Raw genomic sequence first — 14,151 nt, forward strand, 5'->3', positions numbered from 1 at the left:
AGAGGGTACACCAAAATTAGAGGTCTGAGTGAATGAGATTAAAGCTGCTCTCACAAACAAGCATTGGCAAAGCCAATTGGTATCACCTATGGGAGAATTATTGGCTCTGACAATGTCTTTTAGCCATGTTGTACAGCAGCGTGGCTGCTGTTCAACATGGCTAAACATTAGTGGTATGGTGTACAGGGGAGTGGCATAGAGGAGAATTGCGCTGGGGAGAGTGATGTAGAGTGGAGTCGCATAAAGTGGAGTGGCATGGAGTGGAGTGGCGTAGAGCGGAGTGGCGTAGAGCAGAGTGGCGTAGAGCAGAGTGGCGTAGAGCAGAGTGGCGTAGAGCAGAGTGGCGTAGAGCAGAGTGGCGTAGAGCAGAGTGGCGTAGAGCAGAGTGGCGTAGAGCAGAGTGGCGTAGAGCAGAGTGGCGTAGAGCAGAGTGGCGTAGAGCAGAGTGGCGTAGAGCAGAGTGGCGTAGAGCAGAGTGGCGGAGTGGCATAAACAGTAAAGTGTTCAGTAGAGTGGCATAAAGTAGAGTAGAGCAGCGTAGAGTGGAGTGGCATATAATAATATGTGGTGTATAGTGGAGTGGCACAGAGTGCAGTAGAGTGGTTTGGGGTGTAGTGGAGTAGCATAAAGTAGAGTGGGGTTGAGTAGAGTGGCATACCATGGAGTAGCACAGAGTGGAGTAGAGTGGCATAGAATGGAGAAGAGTAGCATAAAGAGAGGTAGAATGGCATAGATTCGAATGGAGTGGTGTAGACTGGAGTGGTGTAGACTGGAGTGGCGTAGACTGGAGTGGCGTAGACTGGAGTGGCGTAGACTGGAGTGGCGTGGAGTAGAATGGTATAGAGAGGAGAGGTACAGTGTGGGGTGGAGTGGCATAGAGTAGAGGAGTGTGTCAGAGTGGCATTGAGTGAAGTGCAGTGGTGTAGAGTGGAGTGACAGAGATGAGTGGTATGACTTCAAGTATAGTGGCGTAGAGTAGCAAAAGTGGGGTAGAGTAGCGATGACTGGAGTGGCGTGGAATGGAGTGGTGTAGAGTGGCAGTGATTGGAGTGGCAAAGAGTGTATTGGTGTAGAGTGGCATTGAGTAAAGTGGCGTGGAGTAACAGAGTAGAGAGGAGTGCTGTAAAAAGGTGTAAAGTGGCATACAGTGGCCTAAATGACCAGAACTTCTTATTAGTGGGAGACTTAAACTTCCACAGTGAATTAGAGACATGCTTGGAGGCCAGAACACTTCTTATGGACATGGAACACATAGGTCTTAAAAAGATGAATCAGGGACCCACACATGAGGCAGGTCACACGTTGGATCTGGTGTTCTCCAACTCATCTTTAAATATGTGTACACCCTCCACTCAAGTAGAATGGACAGATCATTTTATTTTAAAATTCTACACTAAGCCCATGGGTAACTCAAATGTAACGACCACCTTAGCGACCAAGAGAAGACCTTGGCACAAACTAACACAGGACACTTTCCGAGAAGCTTATCAAGCCCCTATGATTAATGAGCATGAGGGAATGATGTCAACTGAGCTCGATCGGTTTGTAAATGCTGTCAATGAAGCAATTGATGGCATTATTCCGCTGAAAGTGTATAAACCCCGTCAAGCAGCCAGACAAGAAGTCTGGTACTCTGAAGACCTGAGACATATGAAACAAAAGTCCAGGAAGCTGGAAAAAGTGTGGAGACAATCCCGGAGTCAGGAGGATAAACAATGTTACTTAACATCCCTTAGATCTTATCATAAAGCTATAAGGATGGCCCGGAAAAGTCACATTGCTATGCAACTTGCAGAGGCTGGGAAGGACTCTAAAGTTCTTTTTCAAATCCTGCAAACTTTCACCAAGCCTGTAGCATGCGAGACGGTGGAGGTTGCTTCACAAGAATTATGTGATGGGATCTCACTCTTTTTCATTAACAAAATCGATTCAATTTATGCAAAGATACTGGCCGCTAAATCGACTAAAGTAGCCGATCTTAATACCCCCTCTCACAATAGTCCACAGCGGAACACACAGGCCAATCAACTAAAATACTTTCCCCCTATTTCCTTAGAGGAAGTCATCGCCCTTACAAAAATGATTAAGAGCGGTAGTCCGCAGGACACTGTTCCCGCCCGTATCATGCCCATGTTGGCCGAAACTCTTGGTCCTGGTATCCAGAAACTAATTAATCTATCGTTAAGTACGGGAGAAGTTCCGAGAGATTGGAAACGGGCTCTGGTAAGACCGCTAAGGAAAAATACCACCATTCCTTGGACGGATCTTGCCAACCCACGTCCCATCTCTCTTCTCCCTTTTATGGGCAAGATGATAGAGAAATATGTTAACAGACATCTGTCCAGGTTCGTTGAGGATACACATGGGCTGGACCCCTCCCAATCGGGCTTCAGGCCAAGCCATAGCACCGAGACCACCTTGCTGTCAGTCGCAGACGATCTACATATGTACCAGGATGGGGGCTACTCCGTCATCCTGGTTCTATTGGATCTGTCTGCGGCGTTTGACACCGTGTCACATGACATCATGACTACCAGACTTGTGAACATCGGTCTGGAAGGTGGATCTCTGGTATGGTTAAGGAGTTTTCTGACTGACCGCACCCAGACAGTCATCCTGGGTCCCCACCGGTCAGAGGAGTTGGAGATCTCAAAGGGGGTGCCACAGGGTTCTTGCTTAAGCCCGACCCTGTTTAATATCTATGTGGCCCCCCTGGCAAACATCATGAGATCTCATGGGTTCATCCCTATGTCATACGCGGATGATACCCAACTCCTCTTTCCATTCAAACATCTTACAGAGACGGTCAGGAACTCTTTCTCCTCGGGGATGAAGGCAGTGGCCCACTGGATGGCATCTAACTTCTTGCAATGCAACGTTGCAAAAACGGAAGTGATGCTGTTCGGTGAGGCAAAGCTCCTATGGTCCCCAGACTGGTGGCCGCAAGATCTAGGCCCAGTCCCAGAGCTAAAGCAGGTGGTAAAAAATCTCGGCGTGCGCGTGGACCAGGAGCTCTCCCTGAAACAATACAGCAACCAAGTGGTGAGCTCATGCTTCCATGTGATCGCCATGCTGAGGAAAGTTTTCCCTATGCTCCCTGACTCAACTAGGAGAACGTTAGTGCAGGCCCTAATACTGAGTCATCTGGACTACTGCAACGGGATGCTCCTATCAGCAAACGAGGGAGTTATTGCGAGATTGCAAGTAGTCCAGAACACTGCGGCCCGTCTTGTACTAAATCAGCCCCCCCGCACACCATCGAAGCCTCTTTTGAACACCTTACATTGGCTACCCATTAAACAAAGGGTGAAGTACAAGATTGGATGTACTATACATAAAAGCCTCCAGAATAGAGGGCCTGAGTATCTAAACAGCAGATTCTCCCTCTATAAACCTGTACGGTCCCTGAGATCTAGTGACCAAGCTCTACTACAGGTCCCAAGAGCTAGAAAGACCAGGCAAGGTGGAAGGGCGCTATCCATAGCCGGACCAAGGTTGTGGAACAGCCTCCCTCTCTCTTTGAGACTCTGCCAGGATTATCTCCCGTTCAGAAAACAGTTAAAAACCTTCCTATTTTCCAACTAGTGATACCTGTGTACCTACTGCCACAAGCTGCAAAGGTTTTCAAAGGCGCGGAGATACTCCTTCGGGAGGTGATCCTAGCGCGGTATAAACCCGTAAATAAATAAATAAATAAAGTGGTATGAAGTGGCTTGGAGTGGGATGGCATAGAGTAGGGTGGTGTTGAATGCAAGAGAGTAGCATAGAGTGGGATGACCGAGTAGAGTGACATGGAGTGCAGTGGCATAGAGTGGTGTAGAGTCGAGTGACGTAGGTTGCAGTAGAGTGGCATTATGTGGACTAGAATGCAATGGAGTAAAGTGGAGTGGCATAGAGTAGAGTGGTGTGCTGTAAAGTGGTATAGAGTAGCATAGAGTGACATACAATGGCATGGAGTGGCTTAGAGTAGAGTGCCATAAAGGGGGGTGGCATAGAGTAGAGTGGCATGGAGTGCAGTGGCATATAGTGGTTTAGAGTGGGGTAGAGTTGAGTGACGTAGGGTGCAGTAAATTCAAGAAATCAAAACAGTCCCTATCTTTAACTTGAAAAGAGGATAATTCTATCCATAGTATACCACCATAACTCAAGAGATCCTTACACCAAAATCCACTCTAGTAAATTATATACACAATGAAAAAAACAATTCTTGTAAAATTTTGAACAATTTATTACAAAATATACAATGTCAAATATCAATTACAGTGCCACAGTGTAAAATGTTTAAAAAGAGTGTCAGCACCCTTCCAATGGTTCAGTGGTGCAAATGTAATAAACACACAAAATCAGGATTAAAAAGCAATTGGCTATTAAAAACAAGTTGTCGACGCAGCGTTTCGGTTTTTATGATGACACCTTCATCAGGACAGGGTTTTTAAAAACGAACTCTTGTTACATTAGAGACGTATTCCTCTGTATTCAATTCGAGGAGGGAGTCCTTAAATCATCACAGGACACCATTTATAAAAATAGATGTAAATGGTCCAAACATATCTTTGTGTCTGAAACTTCACTTTGTCATGGAGTTTTCTGTATATGAAGGAAAAAGGAGCCACCGTTATAAGGGACTTTTTGGAGTTCTCCTTAGGTACAGGGGATCAGCCTAAAGTGTAGAGTTGAGTGGTGTAGCGTAGTGAGGCATGGAATAGAGTGGCACAGAGTGAAGTACAGTCACAGAGTGGAGAAGAGTGGCATAGAGCAGAATGGAGTAGAGTGGAGTGGCATGGAGTGGTGTATAGTAGGGTGGCCTAGAACAGACAGGAGTCATGTGGAGTGGAGTGGCAAAGAGTGGCGTAGTATGGCATTCGATGGAATGGAGTGGTGTAGAGTAGAGTTGAGTGAGGTAGAGTTGAGTGAAATGGCGTAGAGTAGAGTGGCGTGTAGTGGAGTAGAGTGGCGTGAAGTGGCATATATTGGAGTGGAGTGGCATAGAGTATAGTAGAGTGGTGTGAAGTAGAGTGTCATAAAGTGGGGTACCGTAGAGTTGAGAGGCATGGAGTGGGGTGGAGTAGAGGGGCACAGAGTAGAGTGGTGTGGAGTAGAATGGCTTAGAGTAGAATGAATTAGAGTGGCACAGAGTAGAGTGACTGAGTGAAATGGTGTGGAGTAAAATGGACTGGAATGGCACTGAGTGGAGTAGAATGGCGTGGAGTGGTGTAGAGTGGCATTGTGTGGAGGGGACTGGAGCAGTATAGAATAGAGTGGCATAGATTGGAGCAGAGTATAGTGGCATAGATTAGAGTGGTGTAGAGGGGAGTGGCGTAGAATGAATTAGAGCAATTTGCATAGAGTGGAGTGACAGAGTGGTTTTGGGTGGAGCGGCTTGGAGTAGCATAAAGTAGAGTGGTATAGAGTAGAGTGGTATGGCATAGAGTAGCAGAGAGTGGGATGGACGGGCATAGAATGGAGTGACATGGAGTAGAGTGGAGTGGTATGAAGTGACAGCGTGGAGTGGTATGCAGTAGACTGGTATATAGTGGAGTGGAGTGGCAGTGAGTAGCGTGGCAGAGTGGCATGGCAGAGAGTGGCATGGAGTAGAATGGCACAGAGTTGAGTGACATGGAGCAGAGTAGAGTGGCATAGAGTGGAGCAGCATAGAGTATCGTGGAGTGGCGTGGAGGGGTATCGAGTGGTGTGGAGTAGTATAGAGTAGACTGGCATAATATAGGGTTTATGTAAAAATGAGTGAAGCAGTGTAGAGTGGCTTAGAGTGGAACAGCATAGAGTGGAACAGCATAGAGTGGAGTGGTGTTGAGTGGTATTGAGTGGAGTAGAGCGTTATTGGGTGGAGTGGTGTGGAGTAGCATAAAGTAGAGTGGTATGACAGAGTGGCACAGAGGGGAAAAGAGTGGCATCGAATAGAGTGGTGTAGAATAGAGTGGATTGGCGCAGAGTAGAGTGGTGTAAATTAAAGTAGTTTAGAGTGGAGTAGGGTAGAGTAGATTGGAGTAGAGTGGTGTAGAGTGGTGTACAGTCGAGTGGCATGAAGTGGAGTGGCATAGACTGGCATAGGGGATGGCACAGAGTGACTGTCATCCCACACAGAGTGGGATGACACAGAGTAGAGAGGCGTAGAGTGGAGTGGTCTAGGGTGCCACAGAATGGCATTATGTTGATTGGCATGACATGGCGTAGAGTAGTGTAGAGTACAATGGCGCAGAGTGGAGTAGAGTGTTGTAAAGTGGATTGGCATAGAGTGGTAAGGGGTGGAGTAGCATAGAGTAGATTGGGGTAGAACAGAGTGGAGTAGAGTGGCATAGAGTGAAATGGAGTTGCGTACAGTGGTATTGGGTGGAGTGGCACAGAGTAGCTTATAGTAGAGTGGCATAAAGTGGAGTGAAGCAGAGTAGAGTGGCATAGAGTCAAGTAGCATAGAGTATATAGCATTGAGTGGAGTGACAGAGTGTCATAGAGTGGTATTGAGTGGTATTTGGCGTGTAGTAATATAGAGTAGACTGACAAAGTGAAGCAGAGTAGAGTGATATAGAGTGTCTCAGAGTGGACTAGCACAGAGTAGAGTGGTGTAGATTATGTGGTAAAGAGTGGAGTGGCATAGCGTTAGTTTGGGTGGAGTGGGGTGGAGCAGCATAGACTAGAGTGGCGTAAAGCAGAGTGGAGTAGAGTGGCAGAGAGTGGAGAAGAGTGTCGTGGAATAGAGAAGCCTAGAGTGGATTGGCACAGTGTAGAGCAGCGTAAAGTAGAGTGGGGTGAAATGGAGCGGAGTGGCATAGAGTGGGATGTAGTAGAGCAGAGTAATGTAGAGGGATTGGCATGAACTAGAGTAGACAGCTAATGACTAGCTCACTGCACCACCAATAAGTTCCCCAAATATCCTCATTGAATAGTTGCCCACCTCTTGTGGATCAGCTGACCTACATCACAATGTTACAAATAATACAACAAAAAAGAGAGGCAACGTCTAGTAATCAATTCCATAAGTTACATACATTGTTTTGATAGGTCAAGAAAGGATCAAGGGGAACTATGATTATTTGGTGTATGTAACTAACTGGCTTCAAATTTGGCAGTTTTGGTTTGACAAAGAACCTAGAGGTATTTAAAAGTTTGGTAGAGGCTGTATTTTGTGAAGAAAGTGGAAGAAACAATAAAGGATAGATTTTTAAGAACATCAGTTTGGGCTGTTTGAAGCCTTTTTGTCTTGGTGTATATAAACAATTTATGGAACTCTTAGGTAATTGATTACAAGAAGTTGCCTCTCTTTTTCGTTGTATAGAGTGGAGTTGAGTGGCATAGAGTGGAGAGGCTTAGAGTTGAGTGGCGTATAGTGCCATAGAGAGGTATTGGGTGTAGTTGCCTGGAGTAGCAGAGTAGAGTGGCGTAGAATAGAGTGCTGTACAGTATAGTGGCTTGAGATAGTGTGGTTTAGAGTGGCATAGAGTGAAGTGGAATAGAGAGGCTCAGAGTGAAATGGAGTGGAGTACAGTGTAGGGCCATAGTGTAAAGTTGCATAGAGTAGAGTGCAGTAGAGTAGAGTGGCATGGAGTGAAGTGGCATAGAGAAGTGTGGAGTGAAGTGGCATAGAGTAAAATGGAGTGGTGTAGAGTAGCATTGTGAGGAGTGGAGAGGCACAGAGTAAAGTGGAGTGATAGAATGGAGTGATGTAGAGTGGCATAGAATGAAATGGCTTAAAGTACAGTCACGTAGAGTAGAGTGGAGGAGCATAAGGTAGCACAGAGTAGTACTGTTTGGGGTGTAAGTAACTAAAGCGTCATTAGAAATGGCAGATAGAGTAAAACCAACATAAATAAGTTGTACAATGGTTTTAAAAGTGTGAGAGCACATTGCACGGCCAGGGATACTACCAAAATTCTTATCAAATACATTTTAAACAATAGTGTGTCGCAAAAAGACGAGGAAGAACAAAGACGATCAAGAACACATGTATTTGGCCTGTGCTCCAGGGAGGAGCTAACACAAAGAAAGAATGTAAGCCTTCGGGAGCTAAGCAATCGAAAGGTTGCAAAGGAGAGTTACAACCAAAATAACCAACGTGCGCCATGTGCGGGTTGTAAGGCTACTGAATAGTAAAGAATAGTCTTGCAGCACAATGCATGCGCTGTGTAGGCGAGACCTAAAAAGCGTGTATATTAAATTCAGATTCGGTACTCTAGCTCTGAGTAAACTTCCATATTAATGGAGTATCTCTTCTGGGAAATCCAGGTATTGTCTTAAATGTGTTAGCCACTAGCTGGTCCTTTTAATGGCTTGGCTAAATGATAAAGAGCACAGAAGGAAGTCAGGCAAAAAAAATAGCTGGAGTATGAAATGCAGACATTTCTAAAATCCTGATGTTTGCCATCTGACAAAATCTATTTTCTGCTTGGCATTAAGGAGACAACACACAAAGCTTCAAATATTAAGACAACACACCAGGCCCTAATTGTTTAACATCTTATTACATTTGATCCTATTTTACAAATGTTTGCATTATGCTGCTCTCTGGTTTATGGCTATGATAGTACATTGAGCTGTTTTAGAATGCTGCTTTTACACGAATCCTTGTCATTTAGCAAATGTGTTGTATTGTATTTGAAATGAAATGAAATGAAATGAAAAATTACATTTCTATAGCGCATAACTACCCGGAGGCCTCGCAGCGCTTTGTCGTATTTCGTGGCAACCCAAAAAAAGTGTATTTTGACTACACTGCAGTGGAACCTAAAGAATACCTGCAGATATAAGAGCAAAAACATTTTAGAATTTGTAAAACAGTACTAACAAGTTGTTACTCAGTATTGCAGTTTGCTGTACTGAATTATGTAGCCCATCACTTACTAGCCAACCCCACTTAGAGGTAGCATATGCTCACAACCCTCCTCCCTCTAATCGCTAGACAACTCTCTCACCATTATTTTTCTCTAACTCATCTACTCGTGTGCTATTCCTCTTGATCCATAATATGTATTTTTCTTTATAAATCATAATATAATAATTTTAACATATTGTAATAGCATTGCATACAATACAGTCAAAATGTTATGGAGCATTTGAAAAGGACATTGTATAGTAGCGCAATCTTTTTTTCACTGCATAATCCATATCAGTCCCACCACCTCCTCCATATTTCGCGGTATTTTTTTATCATATCCCCTGCCATTATAAAAGGGGTCCTCTATTTAAGAACAACTGCTTCTGTACCTAAAGCGCAAAATTACCATGGCAGTAGCCACATAGTCCTTGAGTATGTAAAGTAATATTTCCATACTTTTTTAAATTCCACACAGCCCAAGCATGCAAGGCAAAGGCCCAGTTGTCATGTGTGCTGCTGATCGCCTCCTCATATGTGCGTTCTTCCTTTGTTTCATTTGCCTCCTCTTGCCAGCTGTATGTGAAATGTATATTGGAGGAAAATAATGAGTGAACAGCAAAGCATGCTTGGAGATTCGACACAACAAATGAGTCGGACAGCAGCCTCTGCCCATCTTTCTGGACTAGATCTAGATATATTTGTGCTAACCTTGTGAGCTGCGAAGTTAGATGGATCCTTGTCCAATGCCTTCTTTGCAAAGTCAAAAGCTTCAAATACAAGTCTCTTCTTCTCGGCAGGGGTGATAGTCAGCTGAGAATAATCATGTGCAGCTCTTGCCAAACGCCATAATAAATCACCATTTTCACTGCTGAAGGAGATACGTTTTTTCGTCAATGTAAACAATGCAAATACTACTTTTTACTTTTGATTTCTAAATAAAAAACAATTTTGCGTTGGTATCAAAATCAATAACGGTTAGTACAGGATTAAGGAAAAGCAAACTTCTCACCGATTGATGTGGCGTTTAATTCTACCCTCTCAAGTAGTTCGATGAATCTCTCAAGTTCCCGAAGCACACAGAGTAGTACACATAAAGATTTGTCTTAAATTTCAAGTTAGTTTTTTTTTCATGAAATTCAATGACAATTGTTCAACCACTTTTTCCTAGGTCTGAACCCTGTGGCAGAAAATGCCACCGTTTTCTGCAACAAGGGTTACATCTGAGCCACAATATTTCTAAAGATTTTGAAAAGGTATCTCTATAGAAAAAGCGTTGCTATATTGTGATCTGTGTCAATGCACCAACAGATTCATAGATGCCAGTCACTATGGGTAAGGGGCTGCTCTCAACCTTGTGACAATAAGACCATTTGTTGCTATTCTGCTAGAGGCTACATTGGAGAAAGTCAATTAAAACATTGAGGGAGACTAGTGTCTACAAAACAGCAAAACCCTACCACCTCAATAGATGCAAGAGTCTACTGGAAAGAGTGAAGAGTATGGAGCTTTCAAGAAAGTACACTTAGAGGTTACCTGTTCTCAAGACTAATGAAGCAAGGCACCAGAATGATAATCCCAATAACCCTTGAAGAGCAAATGTTGGAATTGCTCACATCTTCTACTGTGGTATGGTAAAGACTAAGCCTTCCTACCTCGAGTGGAATCACACCCGACCACTGTGCACTGTTGCAAACTATTTTAGTTTTATTTTTATTTTTCAATTCCAAATAAAGTTTCCTTTTTCAAATCAAAAATGTAGTCTATACACATTCTGTTTCTACGAATAAATACATTATATTCATCATTCTGAAAAGATTGTTAACATTTTTAAACTCTTTTGACAGTAGTACTAGTATTATGAGCAGGTAACAGCAAACAAGCATAACAATTTTTACAGCTATATATATTCTGTTGTGCTTTTTCAAAAGAATGCCTGATGCATTTCGAGCCAGAAAATGGCTCTTCTTCCGGGGCCTGAAATCTGAACAAATGAAACATGTAATTAAAAAATAGTCTGTCAGATAAGGGGCCAAGAGTTCATGTAGTCAGTGTATTGGTGCTCCAAACTGAAAATGTGACAAAAAAGAGGAAACCTCCACCAAAGGACACGTGATCTATGAAACTAACAATAATCCTTACCCTCCTCGTGGCGCTATAGGTTCATGCTCTAAAACAAGAGAGATGGACCACATGAATCAATACAGAAACCATGAAAAAAATAAGTTCAAAACCACTCCAAAAAGCTACACTCACCCTCAAAAAGATCAATGATCTGTATGATCCGCTGTCTGACTCTTGGCCCCTTGGCCCCTTATCTGACGGACTGTTTTTTCATTACATGTTTCATTTGTTCAGATTTACCTGCTCATAATACTAGTACTGCTCTCAAAAGAGTTTAAAAATGTTAACAATCATTTCAGAATGATGAATATAATGTATTGATTTGTATTGATTCGTAGAAACAGAATGTGTATAGACTACATTTTTGATTTGAAAAAGGAAACTTTATTTGGAATTGAAAAATAAAAATAAAACTAAAATAGTTTGCAACAGTGCACAGTGGTCGGGTGTGATTCCACTCGAGGTAGGAAGGTTCAGTGTCAGGCACGTGAGGACAAACGTGCCACCACTGGTGCACGCATTTGAGTACGTATGAAAAATATCAGTTAAAAATACTTTATATTGAAAAATTTAGAACATTCATAGATTCAGGTGTGCTTCTCCTTTATATTTCTATGGTAAAGACTAAGGCCATAATTCATAGAAGGGCATGGTTTCCCAGCATCAATGCCTAAGTAAAGCAGTAATTGTCACAGTGGCTTATGTGTCAATACACAAAACAGGAGACAAACAAGCATTCTTAGTGTCTGTATTATTGTATGAAAACCTGTGGCAGCATGTGAGAGAAGACATCTGCAATGCTACAGATCGCGCACATATCTCGGCTATTATTGGAGAACATTGTTGATTACCAGGCATTAAATATGTAACCACCACCTCTGCAGTAGCAGTGAAAACACAAAAGGAAAAGGCCATAGCAAGCCATTAAATTCCGCAACAAATAAAGTTTTGTAATTAACCACCTTTCTAAGGCGGAGCACTTCAAAAATACTTCAACAAGATGGCATTACCCCAGCACAGCAACCTTGCAGCACTGTAACACTCGGCCATATCACTACTCAATGAAACAACTATGCAAGAATGGCCAAAAAAGCAAAAGAGGGTAGGTCAAGACCTGCTAAAATAGATGAGAAAGTAGGCACTCATTTGAGTCTGTCACCTGAGCTGTATGGCTCATGCCAATAAGAGCAATAAGGCACCACAATAAATGCCAAAAGAGGAGACGCTTCGATCATCCACAACATCTTTTAGTAAGAGGTAGTCAAAAGCTATGCATTCGCACTTCAGTCGCGGACCTGAGTGGATCCCAATTCTGAAACTTAGTGGACCAGGCCACCTCAGATGTGGTCTCTTCATGACCTGTGCCCAACCTAGTCACTGCGCCAATAAAATGTAGCTCAATTCCTGGATTCTATGTCTGGACCGGAGGTGAGGACTATGCTATTCTTTCTTCACTTTATTTAATAGGAGCCATTTAAAGATAACAACAAAAAACTACCATACCCATGGGCCTTGGGAATGAGATAACAAAGTTAACAATAGAGTCACACAGATAGACTGTCCAATTCATCTCCATCAATCATGGGGCTTCATTAAGTTCATAGTACTCTGTCATTATCCATTACCCCTCTTTCTTTGCTGCTCGCAGCCAGATAAGTGTGCTTTTCTCTGCCTCTCTTATGGTTATTCTGTATTGTGGCTCAAGACAGACGAAGGTCAGCGGCCGCTTATCAATCTCTGCAAATTCAACGAGTGGCTGGTCTATCTCCACTTCAAATTGGAGAGGGATTCACCTTCTCCGAGACATCCTCAGACCTCACAACTGGATGGTGTTCCTGGATCTCAAGGACACCTACCTCTCGATTCCCATATTCCCTACTCACAGGAGGTTCCTCCAGTTTTTCTTTAGAAACAGAACCTACGAATTCATCACTCTGCCGTTCGGCCTATACTCAGCAGCATGGTTCTTCACCAAGGTCCTCCAGCCGGTAGTGGAACACCTGAGGGCGTCGGGCATGAGGCTCATAGTGCCCCCGGATACTCGCCTGCCAACTCCAGAACATGGTCAACCTCTTACAGAGCTTGGGGTTTGTGGTCAACAAGACCAAATCCACCCTAATTTTTGCCCAGAAGATAATTTTCTGTGTTTCTTGATCGACTCCGTAGAGTCTTCACTCAGCCTTCCGTCCCGGAAGAAGACAAAGATCCTCCACGAGATTTGGTGGGCACTCACAAAACCGCGGATCTCCCTCAGACAGCTGGCCTGCATCATCAGACTCCTCTTGTCCTCGATCCAGGCCATCTTTCCAGGACCGTTGCACTACCCAAGCCCAAAGCGCATCACAGTCACACACCTGCACAGAGGTCTCTCCTACTCCCAGAAGGTGAGCCTCTCGGCGGAGGCCAAGGAAGAACTCAGTTGGTGGCTCGCCAACATTGAGGCTTGGAATGGGAGAGCAATTTTCGGTTCAGTGCCAGACATTGTTATAGAATCAGATCAGGCTGGGGCGCGAGTCTCCACTAGAACAACAATTACTTATAAACTGTTTGGAGTTACTCGCGGGTTCGTTGGCGATCCAATTCTGTACCACGGACTCGTGTAGGTCCTGCGTACTCAAGATGGACAATATATCTGCGGTCCCCAAGGTGGTATGAACCACCTCGGGGGCTCAAGGTCGAAAGCCCTCTCAGACCTAGCAGCAAACTTCTGGCATTATTGCCTCGATCACCAGGTCTCAGTCACAGCGGAATATCTTCCCGGACAAGACAACTAAGAGGCAGACTTCCAATAACGCTATTTTCACGACGTGAGCCTGTGGAAGCTGCACATGGGAGTGTTTGTTGACCTCCATCGCAGATGGGGTCCCTTCTCAGTGGATCTTTTTGCTTCCCGCTTGGATCACCAACTTCACAGGTTCTTCAGCTGGAGACCGGATCCCCTTGTGGAGAAGACAGATCCATTCTTGCAGGTTTGGCGGGGGAATTACGCTATGCCTTTCCCCGTTCACCATGATAACGTGGGCCTCGGCCGAAGTTAGATGCCAAGGGGCGAGCGTGGTCATGATTACTTCGATTTGGAGGTCGCAAGTTTGGTTTCCACTTCTCCTGGAACTTTCTGAAGATTTTTCAACCCCTCTCCCCCACTTTCCAGCACTCCTCCTCAATCCGGCAAGGTTCCTCACCCGCTCATCGTGCAAAGCTCT

At 44.1% G+C, this 14,151-nt stretch overlaps 1 protein-coding gene across 2 annotated transcripts in view; it reads right to left on the reverse strand.

The window, feature by feature from the left end:
• Positions 1-14,151, reverse strand: part of LOC147724402 (regulator of microtubule dynamics protein 1-like) — a 363,899-nt gene that overhangs the window by 118,309 nt on the left and 231,439 nt on the right. The window contains exon 4 of one of the 2 annotated variants that reach the window (XM_086965961.1): positions 9,536-9,695. In XM_086965961.1, the coding sequence (XP_086822087.1) occupies positions 9,536-9,695 (160 nt within the window). The remainder of the gene's footprint in view (positions 1-9,535; positions 9,696-14,151) is intronic. The other variant, XM_086965963.1, reaches the window with a different exon arrangement.

Source organism: Lissotriton vulgaris, chromosome 4_1, assembly GCF_964263255.1.
Source record: "Lissotriton vulgaris chromosome 4_1, aLisVul1.2, whole genome shotgun sequence".
Taxonomy (NCBI): domain Eukaryota; kingdom Metazoa; phylum Chordata; class Amphibia; order Caudata; family Salamandridae; genus Lissotriton; species Lissotriton vulgaris.